At 42.6% G+C, this 19221-nt stretch overlaps 1 protein-coding gene across 4 annotated transcripts in view; it reads right to left on the bottom strand.

The window, feature by feature from the left end:
* The window catches only part of RALB (RAS like proto-oncogene B), a 67723-nt gene that overhangs the window by 13397 nt on the left and 35105 nt on the right, over window positions 1-19221 (bottom strand). For all 4 annotated transcript variants that reach the window (XM_049889139.1, XM_049889142.1, XM_049889140.1 and 1 more), the window contains one exon: window positions 4091-4256. In XM_049889139.1, coding sequence (XP_049745096.1) covers window positions 4091-4204 — 114 coding nt within the window. In that variant the 5' untranslated portion in view covers window positions 4205-4256. The remainder of the gene's footprint in view (window positions 1-4090; window positions 4257-19221) is intronic.

Here is a 19221-nt window from a genome sequence, read left to right on the forward strand (position 1 = left end):
AACAGTCCTATCTGCAACCAATCGTGGGGCTGGCGCAGGACTGAGCAGCTTTTCGTTTCATTGTGCATGGGGTCTCCATGAGTTGGGGACTGACTAGACAGCAGTTAATAACAACTTGCCATATGCACACATATAAACATATATAACAAAATGACATCTCCAGGCTAAGCTCTCCTAGTCTTCTATGGCTAGACTTCTAAGGTTTCAGCAGCCATGCTGAGCAGAATGGATTCCAGTCTCAAAGTAAAGTTGGGCCTCAGCTTCTGAGCTTACACTTAGAGTTGGCTTCCTGGGGCCTCTTAATCACCCACACGGTAATCTTCCCCTCCAACCTGACATAGCTCTGCCTCTAATCCAGGGTTTCTCACCCTCAGTACCACTGACATTTTGGGCCAGATAATTCTTTGTTGTGGAGGGGTGGGTGGGTGCAGTGCTGTCCTGGGCAGTGTCCCTGGCTTCTACCCTCTAGAGGCTAGTAGCACCTCTCACAGTTGTGACAACGAATAATGTCTGCAGACATTGTCAAATATTCCCTGGAGGGTACAACCCTGCTCTAATCCTATCTCCCTCATCCTAATTCCCCTTCTTGCCTTCTGTTACAGAAGAAAAATAAGGGACTTTTAATAAGCAAATTACAGGCTATTAAGCAGAAACAAGTAAACAAAAAAGATTTCCAAAGTGGGCTTCCCAACTTGCCTCTCTTCTCTTATGCAAAAACGTTTTGGGTAAATTGGGCAGATTATGCTAGAATGTTTCACTGTAGCCCCTACAAATAAGACACAGAAAAGCAGGCATCAAAAACTAAAGCTTTTTGTTGTAAAATACAGGGGGTACGACTCAGGAGGAGCTCCAGGTTTTGGCCTGAGGCTTACTCATTTTGGAGGCCTATAGGGTTGCTATGAGCTGGGGATCTACTCAGTGGCAACAGGTTTGGCTTGGGTTTTTGGTACATTGTGATAAAGAAAACCTGGTGGCATGGTGGTTAAGAGCTACAGCTGTTAACCAAAAGGTTGGCAGTTTGAATCCACCAGGCACTCCTTGGAAACTCTATGGGGCAGTTCTACTCTGTTCTACATGGCCAGTATGAGTGGGAATCGACTTGATGGCAGTGGGTTTGGTCTGTTTTTTATGTTGGAATTGACAGCAAGCAATTTTTTGGTTTGGACTTTACAAAATTACACATATGATATTGGGTACGAAAGTGAGTATTTATCTATAATGAGAAAAGAAATCACAATCCATCATAAAGTTTTAAAAACTGACAAGCACTGTGGCAGACACACCCTAAGGTGATCCTCCATGAGTCACGATTCACTAGGAACGGATGAACTGTGACTGCTTCTAACTAACAGAACGTGACAAAGGTGATAGACTACTTCTGTGACCCTGAGCAGACTGGAGAGAGACTCCTTTAAGAAGCGGGCTACTAAGTTGTGAACAGCCTAGAAAACGGGCCACACACCAGGGAGCGGCCAGCCACCCCCAGGAGCTAAGGGCCTCTGTCTTATAACGGCAAGGACCTGAAGTCCACCAACAACCAGCCAGCTTGGAGGAAGACCTGAGCCTCAAATGAGACGACAGCCCAGCACAAACCTAGACTGCAGTCTATGATGCCCTGAGCAGAGGACCCAGCTAAGGACATATGACTCCCTGACCCGCGGAAACTGTCAGATGCTAAACGTGTGTTGTTTTAAGCTGCTAAATTTGTGGTAATTTGCTACACAGCAATAGAAAACTAAATACCACTAACATCACAAAATCCAGCAAAATAACATATTTTTATTAACTACCTAAGTTAACTCTAGAATACCTTCTTAATTTTTTTCTTTTGCTGTATACTGTTTGATTACCTTATGTTATGGATTGAATTGTACCTCCCAAAAATGTATGTTGAAGCCCTAACCCCTGTACCTATGACTGTGATCTTGTTTGGAAACAGGGGTTTTCTTTTGTTACATTAATGAGGTCATGGGGGTGGTAGGGTGGGCCCTAAACCTAGTCCCTTCTGAGTGGTGTCTCATAAAGGGGAGTAGAGACTCAGAGACACACACATAGGAGAGGCAGAAGCATGTACAAACAGCAAAGGAAGAGCCATTGGAAACGAGGAGAGAGGCCCACGGAAGGAGCCAGCATGGCTGAAACCCTGATTTGGACTTCAAGCCTCTAAAACTGCAAGAAAATGAACTACTGTTCTTCAAAGCCACCCACTTTGTGGTCGTTTGTTATAGCAGCCCTAGGAACCTAAATACCTTGTCACAGGCCAATTGTTTTGTCATATTTCCTATCCAAGCCCGTTGCCACCAAGTCAGTTTTGACTCACTGCAGCCCTACAGGAGAGAGTAGAACTGCCCCACAGGGTTTCCAAGGAGTGGCTGGTGGATTTGGATTGCTGACCTTGTGGTTAGCAGCTGAGCTCTTAACCACTGTACTACCAAGGGTCCAGTATTTCCTATAGAAAATTAAAAAAAAAAAAAAAAATTCAGTTTTTCCTCTAGTATGGTTGATTGAAACGTCTCTTTTATTGACAGTTTAGAAAAGTTTTTTTCATCTTTGCAAGTGCATGACATTGCTAGTAATTAAAGTTTAGGACTGCTGTCAAATGCATCACTGTGAGAAGCTCAGGCCAGTTTCTAGCTCCGTCATTTCACCCCTTGCTTCTTCTCCAATACCCACACACTTTCAGTCCCAGGTGCTACAGGACACCTACATACCAGGGTACAGGCCCTGGCCCTGCACCTCACGTCTCAATGCCAGCTTAGTCAGCACAATGGGCAGCAGGAGTATTTCTGGAAGCCATTCCTACACCAGGACAGCTAGTAATAACTACACACTAAAGTGACTCCAAACTACAATATCCCACTAAACCCCAACTAAGTGTATCCCTAATTCAACTTCCCTCAGCTTGATCCGCAAAATGCCTATGGACCTAACATAAGAGGAAGTTGGACTGAGGGAAAGTCTAGCAAAAAGAGTAGTAATCTTGACTGTGCTAAAATATCTTTCTTTCACAAATTTTATGAAATATATGTTCATGTAAACACAATGTAAGTAAATGCAATACAAGCCCTGACATTTCAGCTCTGGTCTGAACCCTTTGCCTGTAGTACCAGCAAAGGACAGTCAAGCAGGGACCTCTGTTGCCATGGTAATCAAGGCAGTGTTGTCACATGGATTCAACACCAGGTGCTTTATCCCCATTAAGAAAACAATGTTACTTTTGACAGGGATGGTGAGAACTAGGGAGAATTTGATGCCCATCGCTTGAGAAAACAGTTAGTTTTAATGACAACTTGGCTACCCCATTCAATCCCTTCCAAAATTGACTAGTCACACAGCTAAATATCAGATCTATTATTTAGAAACACCTGTACAAAGGTCCCTTCCTCCTCGCTTGCCCGTCAGAGAGCAAGCTCAAAGAATAACAACGGAAATAACACACGCAGAGACCTCTGACACGCCTGCCAAAGCTGAAATTATTGTTGTTAGTTACGGTCAAGCTGATTCTGACTCAGTAGAACTGCTCCATAGGATTGTCAAGGCTGTGGTCTTTCAGAAGCTGCTCACCAAGGCTGTCTTCCCAGGTGCCTCTGGGTGGATTCAGATCACCAACGTTTCAGCTGGTAGTCAAGCGCTTAACTGTTTGCACCACCCAGCGGATCATTAAACCAAAAAACCAAACACAATGCCGTCAAGTCAATTCTGAGTCATTGCAACCCTATAGTACAAAGTAGAACTGCCCCATAGGGTTTCCAAGGCCAAAAATCTTTTATGAAAGCAGACTGCCACATCTTTCTCCCATGGAGTGGCTAGTGGGTTCGAACTGCCGACCTTTTGGTTAGCAGCCAAGCACTTCAACCACTGTGCCGCCAGGGCTCCTTAGGGGCTCTTTACTTATCTAAGTCAGCAATCCAGATCTTATGCTGGTTAAGTTACACAGAATCCTATAAAACTATTTGGAAACCACCTTAACACAAATTTGCTCCATGATCTTCCTTCACCTGGAGAAATGGGAACAGAAACACAGCTGGAGAAAGGACTGCTACAGCTGCTGACAGGACATGAGGCGGTCTGTGACTGAGGCGCGTCTTACCTCATCATACATGAACTGAAGCGTCAGGGCCGACTTGCCGACACCTCCGCTGCCAACCATGATCACCTTGTGAAGGGCCAAGGAGCTCTGGCTCTTATTCTTGTTTGCAGCCATCCTGCCAATTTCCTGGGGTTCTAACACGTAGACAGAAGACCCAGTTGAGGAGCTGTGGGTGAAAAGGACAAGGACTTAGATGCAGTCTGGTTCCTACCCAACTACAATCAAACGAAATGCATACCCTCCAGAAATGCCTAGCATGTCCATTTCCACAGAACAGTGATTCTTCTAGGCTCTGGACATAGATAACTGTGAAAGTCATTCATCACAGCAGAGGCAGGACAAGAGCGAACGCTTGACAAGGGAGAAGAAGTGGGTACGCGCATCCAAGGCCTGTGTCACTGTGGAGAGGACGGAAAACAACTCTTCACTAAACCCAAGACATCTTCAATGGAGCTTCACTGAGGCAGACAACCAAACAGCTCTGAATCCCAATTTCCTGGCCTGACCCCAGACATCTGACACCACAGGGAACCCCCAAGCCCCATCTCTTTATTCTTTCCTCTTTGCTCATCCTTGCCTCTCTGCCCCCCAGTGCTCACCTGTGGGCGGGCATATACACCACAACCCTCCACATGGATTAGGAGGGTGATCTTAAGAGGAATAAATAGATGCATTTTTTTTAAATAAGTATCCCTTTATGGTGCACAGTGGTTAAGAGCTCAGGCTGCTAACTAAAGGGCCAGAAGTTCAAATCCACCAGCCGATCTTTGGAAACCCTATGGGGCAGTTCTACTCTGTTCTACAGGGTTGCTCCGAGTTAGAATTGAGTCAAGGGCAACAGATTTTTTTTTTCTTTTCCCTTTATGACATACTTAAATGAATTATAGCTAAATTATTTACTCCACGTTTATAGAAATCTATAAACTAAAATGAATTGATGTTAGGTGCTGTCGAGTTGGTTCCGACTCATAGCGACCCTACGTACAACAGAACAAAACACTACTTGAGCCCACTGTTGCCACCACTGTGTCAATCCATCTCATCTAGGGTCTTCTTTTTCACTAACCCTCTACCAAGCATGATGTCCTTCTCCAGTAACTGTTCCCTCCTGATAACACATCCAAAGTATGTGAAACATAATCTCGCCACCCTTGCTTCTAAGGAACATTCTGGCTGTACGTCTTCCAAGACAGATTTGTTCATTCTTTTGGCAGTCCATGGTATATTCAGTATTTTTCTCCCACACCACAATTCAAAGGCACCAATTCTTCGGTCTTCCTTATTCATTGTCCAGCTTTGCATGCATATGAGGCAACTGAAAACATCATTACTTGGATCAGGCACACCTTAGTCTTCAAGGTGACATCTTCGCTTTTTAACACTTTAAAGAGGTCTTTTGCAGCAAATTTGTCCAATGCAATGTGTCTTTTGATTTCCTGACTGCTGCTTCCATGGCTGTTGATTGTGGATCCAAGTAAAATGAAATCCTTGACAACTGCCATCTTTCCTCCATTTATCCTGATATTGCTTATTGGTCCAGTTGTGAGAATTTTTGTCTTCTTTATGTTGAGGCATAATCCATAAGGAAGGCTGTGGTCTTTGATCTTCATCAGTAAGTGTTTCAAGTCCTCTTCACTTTCAGCAAGCAAGGCTGTGTCATCTGCATAACATAAGTCGTTAATGAGTCTTCTTCCAAACCTGATGCCCTCCCAGTTCTTCATATAGTCCAGCTTCTCAGATTATTTGCTTAAGCATACAGACTGACTCAGTATGGTGAAAGGATACAACCCTGACACACATCTTTTCATACAATATCCTCTTGTTCTGTTTGAATGACTGCCTCTTGGTGTATATACAGGTTCCTCACGAGCACAAGTGTTCTGGGATTCCCTTTCTTCACAGTGTTATCCATAATTTGTTATGATTCACACAGTCAAATGCCTTTACACAGTCAATAAAACACAGGTAAACATCTTTCTGGTATTCTCTGCTTTCAGCCAGGATGCATCTGACATCAGCAATAATATCCCTGGTTCCACATCCTCTTCTGAATGCAGCTTGAATTTCTGGCAGTTCCCTGTCGATCTACTGCTACAGCCACTTTTGAATGATCTTCAGCAAAATTTTATTTGTGTGTGATATTAATGATATTGTTCAATAATTTCCACATTCAGTTGGATCACCTTTCTTGGGAATAGGCATAAATACGGATCTCTTCCAGTCAGTTGGCCAGGAAGCTGTCTTCCATATTTCTTGGCATAGACTAGTGAGCACCTCCAGCGCCGCATCTGTTTGTTGAAACATCTCAATTGATACGCTGTCAACTCCTGGAGCCTTGTTTTTCACCAATGCCTTCAGTGCAGCTTGGACTTCTTCCTTCAGTACCATTGCTTCCTGATCATATGCTACCTCCTGAAATAGTTGAACGTCAACCAGTTCTTTTTGGTATAGTGACTCTGTGTATTCCTTCCATCTTCTTTTGATGCTTCCTGGGTCGTTTAGTACTTTCCCTATAGAATCCTTCAATATTACAACTTGAGGCTTGAATTTTTTCTTCAGTTTTTTCAGCTTGAGAAATGTTGAGCACATTCTTCCCTTTTGATTTTCTAACTCCAGGTCTTTGCACATGTCATTACAATACTTTACTTTGTCTTCTTGAATCACCCTTTGAAATCTGTTCAGCTTAAATAAGTTAAATTTCTAAAATAACAACCTACTAGTCAAAAGCAGTTTAATTTCATTGGAAGTGAGTTAAAATGAGTGGAACAGGCCTGGCATAAAGTATTCCAAATAAGGAATTTGATAAGATACTTTGAGCTTATTCTAACCCAAATGCCACTTTTTATTTTAACCAGTTTGTATAGGAAAATCCCTCTATTTCACACACACCACAGCATAAGAAAATGGGCATGGGCTTGGGTGTCGCACGGGTCCGGGTCTGGCCCTGCCACTTGTAAGGTGTGTGACCTAGAGCTAATTACTCACTTTCTCTGAGTCAATTTTCCCAGCTGCAAATATGAGGAAACACACCGCCTATCTTGCAGGATTCTTCTGAGGATTAAGTGAGATAACATGCGAAAAACCTCAGCACAGTGCACACAGTCAGAGCTTAACAAATGTTGGTTTCCCTTCTACCTAACTCCATGAGGATTTTTTCTAATTATAATAACAAGAGGTGCTTCTTTTTCTATTATTGCTTATAAAATAACTTGAAAACACTCCCACTATAAAAATACATATATACATACACCTACAGACACACACGCACTTAAATCACTGGGTAAAGTAAAACTAACACCATTATAAATCAGTGATTTCCAACCCTGGCTGCACACTGTACTTACCTAGGGAGCTTTAAAAAAAAATATTGACACTTTGGAAACAACACAAGTGTCCAGTAAGAGCTGACTGGATACAAATGTGGTATATACCATAAAGGGCCATAGAGAGAAGTTCTGACACATGCTACAACGTGGATGAGCCTTGAAAACACTACGGGCTGAGGAATAAGTCAGTCACAAAGGGACCGATGTATATCACTATTCCATGAAATCACCTAGGGCAGGTAAAGTTTATCAGAACTTACCAGGGGCTGGGGGAGGAGAGGACTGGGGAGTTACTGCTTAAACCCAGAACCCAGCTTAAAGCACACTGCATTTCTCCTTGGGGTAACGGAAAACTTTCAGAAATAGTGGTGACGATTAGTGTCACTAAATTGCACACTTAAATATGGTTCAAATGACAAAGTTTTGTTATACGTATTTTACCACAATAAAATTTAAAAATAAAATAAAATACTGATGCGTGGAGTCCCACCCAGAGATTCTAACTGAATTGGTCTGGACTGCAGCCTGGGTGTGGGAATTTACGAAAGCGTCCCTGGTGATTCTAACAGGCAGCCAGGTTGAGAGGGCTCTTAAATGCACAGCTGACCTCAAAAGAATGTAAGAGATCCCCAAAAGCTGCTGTTCCTGTCGAGTCAATTCCAACTCATAGCAACCCTATGGGACGGAGAAGAAATGCCCCATAGAGTTTCCAAGGAGTGGCTGGTGGATTCGAACTGCTGACCTTTTTTGGTTAGCAGCCACGTTCTTAACCCCTGCACCACCAGGGCTCCAACAGATCCCCAAGCAGGTGATTCAGGATTTAACAAACACACAGGGCAAGAGAGTAGGCGCCAACAGGAGGTGAGAGGGAGCTGAGACCCCTAAAAAGGCCCTGCAGGTAAAGACTGGACAAGCCCACCAGTGGAAAGAGATGACGAGGAAGCTGTCTGCCTGAGCCCAGGCCGCGGGGGAGGCCCCCCTGAAAGTCTGTAACCACAGCACTCCTCCAAAGCCAAGAGCCAAACATAAAGGGGGGTCCCGGCTGGCCGCGCAGGCCGGAGCACCAGGCAGAGCTAAACCAAAGCTGGGGGTCGGGGCTGCACACCAGGAAGGCAGCATAGGGCTCTGGGGCTAAGGCCCCACCAGTTAAAAAAAAAAATTTAGGAGCCTGAAATTCCAAACTACCAACACATGGAAAACTCCCCACCAGTGAGCGTGCCATACGTAACAAGCAGGGCCTCTTCACACAGGCATTATAAAAAGGACTACTTAATTTTAACAAAGACAAGACCAAAATATATGATAAATGACATCAAAAAAAGACCAGGTGGATGTAAAAAAGAACTATCTGAATGTCTGGGATATGTTTTTAAAGATAAAGCTATTTAAAATCAAAAGTCGTGATCCTCATTGTAGAAAATTTAGAAAATACACAAAAACTATCTTTAAAAAAAATCACCTATAATTCTACCACCTAGAGACAGTCACTATTAACAGTGTATTTCCTTCCAGTATTTTAATCTATATATTCCTATATTTTAAACATGCTTGAAATCATACTTACATAAAGCTTTGCATCTTCCTTTTCACGTGTATCTCCCTGCTGTTTTTATCAGAGCTGACTGAACATAGTTAAACCTTGTCTAGAGTGATTTAAGGCTCTTCACACCTTGTACAACAGGTACGTGAATGGCCCTGGGCTACCCTGAGTGGCAATCAGGGTAGCCACTCTTGTTCTTTTTCCCCATTTTACACATGACCCTCAGTTTACCAAAAGGTCAGCAGTTCGAATCCACCAGCTGCTCCTTAGAAACCCTATAGGGTAGTTCTACTCTGTCCTATAGGGTCACTGAGTCAGAATCAACTCAATGGCAACTTTTTTTTTTTTAACCAGCTTACTTGCCTATACCAGGCATCATTTCCACTCCCCCTTTTCTAACTGTGTGCTTATTAATAAGCGAGTTAAGCAATTAACCAAATAATTAAGCACAGCTGGATTGGGACTAAAATAGAATAAATGGGATAAGAGGCCAGCCTCCCTAAAAGGCTGCAGCTTAGGAATGTGAAGCTACTGTACTTTTGGCCTAATTTTTTTGGTCTGCAACTATTTTAGAGCTGAGGTTAGTACCTCCAGACCATCAATGTGGCACACCATTTATCTGAAGCTACCTTATTCTGTGAGTTATTATTGTTGTATGAAAACCGGTGAATATTTTTCCAGGGTCAGTGAAAGATCTTTCAAACACATGCAGCCACCTACTCCTGAGCTGCTATTTTCAAAAAACAAAGTCAACTTCTCTAGACCAAAACCAAACTAAACCCACTGCTGTTGAGTTCATTCCGACTCATAGCGACCCTACAGGACAGAGCAGAACTGCCTCACAGGGTTTCGAAGGAGCAGCTGGTAGACTTGAACTACCGACCTTTTGGTTAGTAGCCAAGAGCTTAACCACTACGCCACCAGGGCTCCAACTTCTCTACAAGAAACCATAATAAATACATTGAAAACTATTTGACAAATCCATAGATATTTGCCAACTCCCAGCTCAAAAACTAAAATAACCATAGTGGATATTTCAATCCACATAATTTCTTCAGCCACCCTGACATCATGAGGACAAAAATAAGAAGAAAGCAGAGGTGCCAGCCCAGGGCCAAGTCACCAAACCAATCCTGGACACACCCACCTCCAGGCTCCTAGCGGTTTAAGCCACTGTTAGTCTGTTTATTATTGCTGGTTTTGTTGTTACTGGTAGTTGAAAGCGTTCCAGAAACATAGTCTTTGCCCCCAAGAAAGTCTACTGGTTCAGACAGATTAATAATATAAAGGATAACAGTAGAAGGTGATAAATTCTGTGGCCTGAGTATGCAGAAAAGGCGCTATGGAAATACAGAGAGAACCACCTGAACAGTCTGGAAGGTCAGGGAAAACTTCCCAGGGGGAGTGACACGGAAACTGAAAGCTGAAGTGACAAGGCAGAAGAGAAGAGATGTCTGGGCTGTCACTGCTGTCCAGACGGCACCGACTCATGGCGACCCCATGCCCAGCGAAGGAAATGCTGCCCAGTCCTGCACCAGGTGCAGGTGCAGATCAGTTGGACCACTGTGATTTCATTGGCTGATTTTCAGAAGTAGATCGCCAGCCTTTCTTTCTCTTCCTAGTCTGGAAGCTCTGCTGAAACCCATTCGACATCACAGCCATACACAAGCCTCCACTGACAGATGGGTGGGAGGGGTGCGTGAGGTGTACTGGCTGGGAATTGAACCCAGGTCTCCCGCACAGAAGGCGAGAATTCTACCACTGTACCACCAATGGCCCCTTGAGGAGGAGAAATATTAGGAAAAAAACAATGATGCTCAGGAAGATCAAGTTGATGATTTAATGTTCATAATAGATACGTGTAGGCAATAAATTCTTGGAAGAAATACAGTCAGAGTGATCCTTGGAAGCGAGGATGGCAAAACTTTGTCTCACGATTTGTAAACTTTCACTTAAAGCACAATAAAAATTAAAAAAAAAAAAAAACTTAGTCTCATGTATTTTGGATGTGTTATTAGGAGGGACCAGTCCCTGGAGAAGGACATCATGCTTGGTAAAAAGAGGAAGACCCTCGACAAGATGGACTGACACAGTGGCTGCAACAATGGGCTCAAACATAACAATGATTTTGAGGACAGCGCAGGACCGGGCAGTGTTTCGTTCTCTTGTATGTGGGGTCACTATGAGACAGAACTGACTTGACAGCACCTAATAACAACAACAACGCCAATAAATGTGTTCTTCAAAAATAACACAAGCTTCTAAAACAACCTCTAACATGGAAATGAAGCCACTCCCGGAGGTCACTGTTCAGCTAAATAACAGAGGACCTATAAAATAATAACACCTGTGAGCAATGTGCTCCTTAGAACAATCAACAAATGAGACCAAAAGAGTCCAAAAGCAAAAATGAGAAGGCAAGAAGGGGCGGGAAGACCTGACGAATGGAAATGGGAAACCCAGGGCGAAAATGGGGAGAGTGCTGACACTTTGAGGGGATTGCAACCAATGTCACAGAACAATCTGTGTATGGATTATTGAATGGAAAACTAATCTGCTGTGTAAAGGTTCACCTAAAGCACAATATAGTGCTCAAAAATAAATAACACAAGCATCCTTTCTCCCCAGTGTTTTATTATTAAAAGTTTAAAATGTTCAGGAAGGTTGAAAGAACTGTACAGTAAACCCATACATCCACCAGCTGGATTCTGCAATTTACACTTTGCTCCATTTTCATTATCACCAATCCACTAATCTATCATCTATTTATCCATCAATCTATCTTATTTTTTTGATGCATTTCAATGTAATCAATCTGCAGATACCAATACACTTCATCCCTGACTTCAGCATCAACATTCATTTTTTACAAAAAGATTATACTTTCCCCACTGACTTTGCTAACAATTTCAGAACTATATGTAAGGGGCTGAGACCACTTCCAAACTTTCAATGAACTCTTTGGGATAATAAAAGTGATAGCTGTGATGAAATGAGTTTCTTCTGCCCCGGTTCTTTGGAAAAACACCTGCAGAGATTTTTCCCCTAAACCCTGAAGAGTTATTTTTGCCCTAGTTTTTTACTCCGGAGGGTTGGTTACTTTTGTCCAGGCTGACTGACATTTCCCGGTAAGCTAAACAACTTGTGGTTTGGTATTTTTTGTCTAGTCATGGGCAGCAGCCTGCCCTGTGATTGATATGCACCTTGAAGGGATTGGTGATTAGGCTATACTATTTTTTTTTTTTTGATAGCCTACTATTCAAATGAAGGGTCAGTGGCTTTTTGAGAGGGGATTGGTCAGTTTGTGGCACCACTGGGAGAAGCCAGGTCTTGATATTGACTAGCAGTTGTGTAAACATGCAGCCAACCACCAGAGACTTTTCAGGCAGAAAGAGAAGCAGCAGGAGGAAGCAGAAGGAAGAAAGGAGAGAAGTAGAGAGAGACAGGAGGAAAGGGACCTCCTAAAAGAACTGTAACATGGGTCAAGGGCTGTAGCACTGAAGCCACCAAGAGGCCCAGAAGGGGCTCTGCAGCAGAGCCAGTGGAACAGGTCCAGAAGGGCCAAGAGAACCTGGTCCAGAGGGAGGCAGAGAAAAACCTGTCCTCAGGGGACGAGAGGAGGCCTGTCCTCAGGGGCCTGAGAGAAAGCCTGTTCTCAGGTGGCCAAGAGGAAGCGTGTCCTCAGGGGCCTGAGAGGAAGCCTGTCCTCAGGGGGCCGAGAGGAGGCCTGTCCTCAGGGGCCAAGAGGAAGCCTGTCCTCAGGGGGCCGAGAAGAGGCCTGTCCTCAGGGGGCCGAGAGGAGGCCTGTCCTCAGGGGCCAAGAGGAGGCCTGTCTTCAGGGGGCCAAGAGGATGCCTGTTCTCAGGACCCCGAGAGGAGGCCTGCATGACCAAGAGGAGTTAAGAGAGCTGTCCTGCACTGAAGAAGGGAGACTTTGCCTACCTGCTTCCTGATCCTGATCTCAAGTTGTAGTCTGTTGACCTTGATCTGGAGCTGTACCCTGTTATTTCCTTAATAAACCACTTAACTGTAACTATGGTCTGTGAATCTATGTGGCCACTGCAATGGGTTATCCAATGCAGAGGAGAAGTGGGAAGTATCTTGGGAGGAGGGATGGTAAAAAGGTTGGAGAGTGGAGGTGTGTCTGACCTCTGCCTCATGGGAATCAGCTTTGGGCTGATCCTGGTCATTACCCAGCCTGAAGTTAGACAGGGTTTGAGGCTACTACTCCCACCATTGTACAACAGCCCCAACGCGGACCCTCCAACAAGGGGAATTTTGGCCCCTAATTCCAACTCCAAAATGGCTCTCACAACTACCTTACAATTATAAATTACAGGGGATTCAAAAAACCTACCAAGGAGGCACCTTTTAATATCTTTCTACCTACAAGAAGTAAAGTTCAGTAGTTGGATTCTTTTTGTTCAAAATACATTTAAGTGCTACAGTGTGACAAGTAGTGCCAAGCATTGGGTCTCTGCCCTCAGAAAATTCAATCTCCTCGGAAAGATTTACATAAAGGAAGCATTACAATATAATTTCTTACATACAATGATAAAGATGGTTCCATTCAATACATTATGAAAAACACAATGAACACTAGGAGAAGAAAATTAGGAAAAGCTGTAAAGTTGAATAAGAGCTCACGAGCAGGTGAGGATGAGAGGGGAGAGCACTGCAGAAATAATAGAGCATGCGCAAAGCCAAGAGAGGCATCTGGTTCAGGTACCAGACGATACTGCAGCAGAAGGTATGGCATAAAACTTTGTTTTATCCTAGAGAAAATGGAGAGCCATTGCAGAGTGGGTCCTCCAGCTTAATACAGCTCATAAGGCCTTGATCAGTAAGGATAAACACATAGCCCCACATACAGAAAAACACTCTGAACTAAGAAAGCTGCGTGTAGATGGCTTAGTGGGATAAAAGAGAAATGGGAAATAGTTTTCCCACCTAATATTCTCTGATACATTAATATTAGATAGGGCTGTACTTCTTAGTATAAAGCCAAATACCAGAAAACATATTTATTAAAGAAAAACGTATTTTAAAAGCAAATCACATACAAAACATTGCTAAAAAGAAATTAAAGAAGACCTGAATAAATGGAAAGACATTTTATGTTCAGAAATTGGGAGACAACATTGCTTAGATGTCATTACTACACAAAGAAATCTATAGATTCAATGCAATATAAAAATTCCAATAGTCTTTTTTAAAGAAATAGAAGAGTCAATCCTCAAAGGGACGTGAATAGCAAAACAATCTTGAAAAAGAACAAAGCTGGAAGACTCACGTTTCTCAATTTTGAACTTACAACAAAGCTACAGTAATCAAAACAGTGTTTGCTGGTATAAGGATATATGACTAGATCAATGGAATGGAATTGAAAGTCCAGAAATAAATCCATACATCTATGACCACCAGATTTTCTACAAGGATGCCAAGAACATTCAATGGGAAAGAAGAGTTTCTTCAATAAATGGCTCTAGGACAACTAGATATTCACATGAAGCAGAATGAAGTTGGACCCATGCATCATACCATGTATGAAAATTAACTCAAAATGGATCAATGACCTAAATATAAAAGCTAAAACCATAAAACCTCTAGAAGAAAACATACGGGTAAATCTGTGTGACCTGGGATTTGGTAACAAATTTTAGATATGGCACCAAAAGCATGTGCAATGAAAGAAAAAATGGATAAATTAAACTTTGTTAAAAGTAAAAACTTTTATGCACTGTAAAACAGTGGGAGTAGTAATAGCATCAGAACCTGTCGAATTTCAGAGGAGATAATACAGATCGGGGAAACCCTGGTGACATAGTGGTTAAGAGCTACAGCTGCTAACCAAAAGGTTGGTAGTTTGAATCCACCAGGTGCTTCTTGGCAGCCATATGGGACAGTTCTACTCCGTCCTATAGGGCCACTATGAGTCGGAATCGACTCAATGGCAACAGGTTTTTTTTTTTTCAATACAAACCAAGATTAGCCCAAGGCTTATCCCTATGATATGGATGTCAGACACATCTCCACTCTTCAGCCTTTTTACCAATTCTGACACCAGCTGTCCCTTCCACAGCACTCTCCTCTTCTCTTCTGGGTTTGATAATCTGTTGCAATGGCCACACAGAACTTACAGACCATACTTACAGTTAAGTGGTTTATTGAAGAAATAACAGGGTACAACTCGAGACTGGGATCAATAGACTACAACTCGGGATCAGGATCAGGAAGCAGACAGGCAAAGTCTCCCTTCCTCAGTGCAGGACAGCTCCCTTAGCTCCTCTCGGCCCTGCAAGCAAGCGGGCAAGCCCTTCTCTCTGCCATACATGCCCCCTCTCAGCTGCGTATGCCTCTTCTCAGCCCTGTGAGGACAGGCGCCCCCTCGGCCCCCTCAGGACAGGTTCCTCTTGCCCCTTCTGGGCCTGTCGCCACCAGCTCTGCCACTGGGCCCCTTCCGGGCCTATCACTGTCTTCAGTGACCCACATTACAGCTCTTTTAGGAGGTTCCTTGCCTCCTCTCTGCTTCTTCTCTCTTCCTTTCGTTTTTTCCAGCTTCATGTCTGAAAAAACCTCTGTGCAGTTGGCTGCATATATATACAAACTCCTCATTAATTTCAAGGCATGGCCCTCCCACTAGGACCACAACTGACCAATCCCTTCTCGATAGGCCACAGATACGTCATTTGCATAGTAGGCTAGAGTAACTTCATTGGCAAAGTCTATAGTCACTTTATTTGCATAGTCTATAGTCACTTCACCTGGATAGTCTACTGGCCAATCCCTGCAAGGTGTATACCAATCACAGGGCACGCTGTAGCCCTGCACCAGACAAAGAGTATCAAACCACAAGTTGTTTACAGCTTACCCAAGAAATGTCAATCAACGTGGACAAAAGAAACAAATCCTCTGGGGTAGAAAATGAGAACAAAGGTAACTCTTCAGGGCTTAGGGGAATAATCTCTCAAGCTGTTTTTCTAAAGAACCAAGGCAAAAGCCTACATAAAGGAACTCATTTCACCACACGCATCAAATTACATTATTAGGAAAATAAAAAGATAACTTACAGAATGAGAGAAATACTTGCAAATCATATCTCTGATAAGGCCTTAATGTCCAGAAGAATATATAAAGAACTCTTACAACTCAACAACAAAAAGACAAACAATCCAAATAAAAATGGTGATGGACTTGAATAGATATTTCTCCAAAAAAGACATACAAACAGCCAATAAGCATACGAAAAGATTTTCAATATTAGTTGTTAGAAAAATGCAAACCAAAATCACCAAACGACATCACTTTGCAGTCACTAGCATGGCTATGTGCAAGGAAATAAAGAACTGAGGAGCCCAATGAATCTGAAACAGCTGGTTTAAGGTGGATGCCCGACTTCATATTAAATTCTGCTTTGCCCTAGTAACAGTACAGACTTAACCATGAGCTAAGGAAATGTTTTCCTAAGCTAAGGATGTAGAAATAATGTCTCTAAGAAATGATCTTGGCTCCGAACCTTACCTGAATCTTGCAAATACCCACAGGAAAAGTTTTGCATGAGCAAGTTGTTTCTAAGAAAAGTGTGTCCTGTAACTGTGTCATAATCACCTGGTTACCACCCCTTTTATCAGGCAGCTTTGCAGTTATCATGTTGTAACCAATCTAAGTAAGACACATATGTACTTCAAACCAACTCCTTTCAAATCCTCACTTCAAGTAAGCCCGCCTTATGTTCATTTAAGTTTGTAGCTTCCAATCCAAATAATGTACCTTATAGAATGAAGAAAACTAAAGACACAAGGGAAAGGTTAGTCCAAAGGACTAATGGGCCACATCTACCACGGCCTCCACCAGACTGAGTCCAGTACAACTAGATGGTGCCTGGCTACCGCCACTGACTATTCTGACAGGGGTCACAATAAGGGATCCCAGGCAGAGCTGGAAAAAAAAAGGTAGAACAAAATTCTAACTCAAAAAGTAAGACCATACTTGCTGGCCTGACAGAGTCTGGAGAAACCCAGAGACTATGGCCTCCGGACACCCTTTTAACTTAGTACTGAAGTCACTCCTGAGGTTCACCCTTCAACCAAAGAGAGTGGACAGGCCCATAAAACAAAATGAGACTAAAGGGGCACACCAGCCCTGGGGCAAGGGCTAGAAGGCAGGAGGGAACAGGAAAGCTGGTAATAGGGAACCCAAGGTTGAGAAGGCAGAGTGTTGACATGTTGTGGGGTTGTTAACCAATGTCACAAAACACTATGTGTACTAACTGTTTAATGAGAAACCAGTTTGTTCTGTAAAGCCTCATCTAAAGTATAATAAATAATAACAATAATAATGTACCTTAAGTTCTTTGTTCTCACAAATATGTTTCTGTAGCTTCCCACTGCAGAGTGCTGATTTCACTATTATGAGATTCAGTGTCTCTCCCGCCCGAGCTGCGTCTTTACTTTCAATAAATCTCACCTATTTCACAGTACATGTCTTTATACTACAACAGCTATTATCCAGAAAAGTGAAAAAAACAAGTGTCAGCAAGGATGTGACGGAAGTGGAACCCTCGTACACTGCTTGTGGGAATGTAAAATGGTACAACTGCTGTGGAAATCAGTTTGGTGACTGTCATGCATTGAGTTAGGTCCCCAAAAAAATGTGTGTATCAACTTGGTTAGGCCATGATTCCCAGTATTCTGTGGCTGTCCTCCATTTTGTATTTGTAATTTCATGTTAAAAGGATTAGGGTGGGATTGTAACACCACCCTTACCCAGGTCATATTCCTGATCCAATGTAAAGGGAGTTTCCTTGGGGTGTGGCCTGTATCACCTTTTATCTCTCAAGAGATAAAAGAGAAGCAAGCAGAGAGTTGGGGACCTCACACCACCGAGAAAGCAATGGCAGGAACAGAGCACATCCTTTGGACCCAGGGTCCCTGTGCCTGAGAAGCTCCTTGACCAGGGAAAGATTGAGGACAAGGACCTTCCTCCAGAGCTGACAGAGAAAGAAAGCCTTCCCCTGGACCCGAAGGCCTGAATTTGGACTTTTAGCCCACTTTACTGTGAAGAAATAAATTTCTCTTTGTTAAAGCCATCCACTTGTGGTATTTCTGTTATAGCAGCACTAGAGGACTAAGACAGTGATTCTTCAAAAAGTTAAAGACAGAATTACCATATGACCCTGCTATTCCTCTCCTGGGCATATACCCAAAAGCAGGGACTCAAACAGATACTTGGACATCAGTGTTCATTGCAGCATTATTCACAATAGCCAAATGGTGGAAACAACCCAAGTGTCCATCAACAGGTAAACGGTCAGACAAAGCGTGGTATATCCATTCAATGGAATATTATTCAGCTATAAAAAAGAATGAGGTTCTATAACATGCTACAACATGGATGAACCTTGAAAACATTGTGCTAAGTGAAATAAGCCTGATGAAAAAGAACAAATATTATATGATTCCATTTACATGAAATATCTGTAACAGCCGAATCCACAGAGGCAAGAAGTACATTAGAGGTTACCAGAGGCAAAGGTTGGGCGGGGGGGAGTGGTGAGTTATTGTTTAATGAGTAGAGAACATCTTTTTAGGGTGATAGAAAAAGTTTTAGAAATAAATAGTGGTGATGGCTGCACAACATGTGAATGTAATTAATACCCCTGAAATGTACGCTTAAAGATAGTTAAAATGGCAAATTTTATACTACATACATTTTACCACAATAATTTTTTTTTAATTAAAAAAAAAAGCAAATCACAATATATAAAACCATGCAAGTGTGTGTTAGGAGCAAGGGGTTGTTTTCTATTGAACTTTAGTCCCACAGGCTACTATACACAACAGTCTTTTGTTAAACTAGCAGAAAATGGGTTAGTAGATGGAGTCCAAATGCCCCCTTGCCTATATCATGGGTTGTCATGAAAACCAAATGAGAATGCACACAAATGCACATAACAATGATCAAACACTATTCAAAAGCAAATAATTACATTTAACACTTTTTCTTCAGATAGTATGACTTGAAGGAAACTCTGATATTACTAACAGGCCATAATCATACTATTTGAGTCTCCCAAAACATTTTCCATGTTTTTTAATCCTTTAAATAACAATCAAAAAGGAAGGCAACCCAAAATCCAGGATAATTTAAGTACCAAAATAATTAAAGACAGTAATGGAAACAATCCATTGAAAAATTAGGAATCTATGAGTAATACCTGTAATAAATATTAGATATGTAGGTCACACATGGGGGCTCCTGCTTAC

The sequence above is a fragment of the Elephas maximus genome, chromosome 6 (genome assembly GCF_024166365.1).
Source record: "Elephas maximus indicus isolate mEleMax1 chromosome 6, mEleMax1 primary haplotype, whole genome shotgun sequence".
Classification (NCBI taxonomy): domain Eukaryota; kingdom Metazoa; phylum Chordata; class Mammalia; order Proboscidea; family Elephantidae; genus Elephas; species Elephas maximus.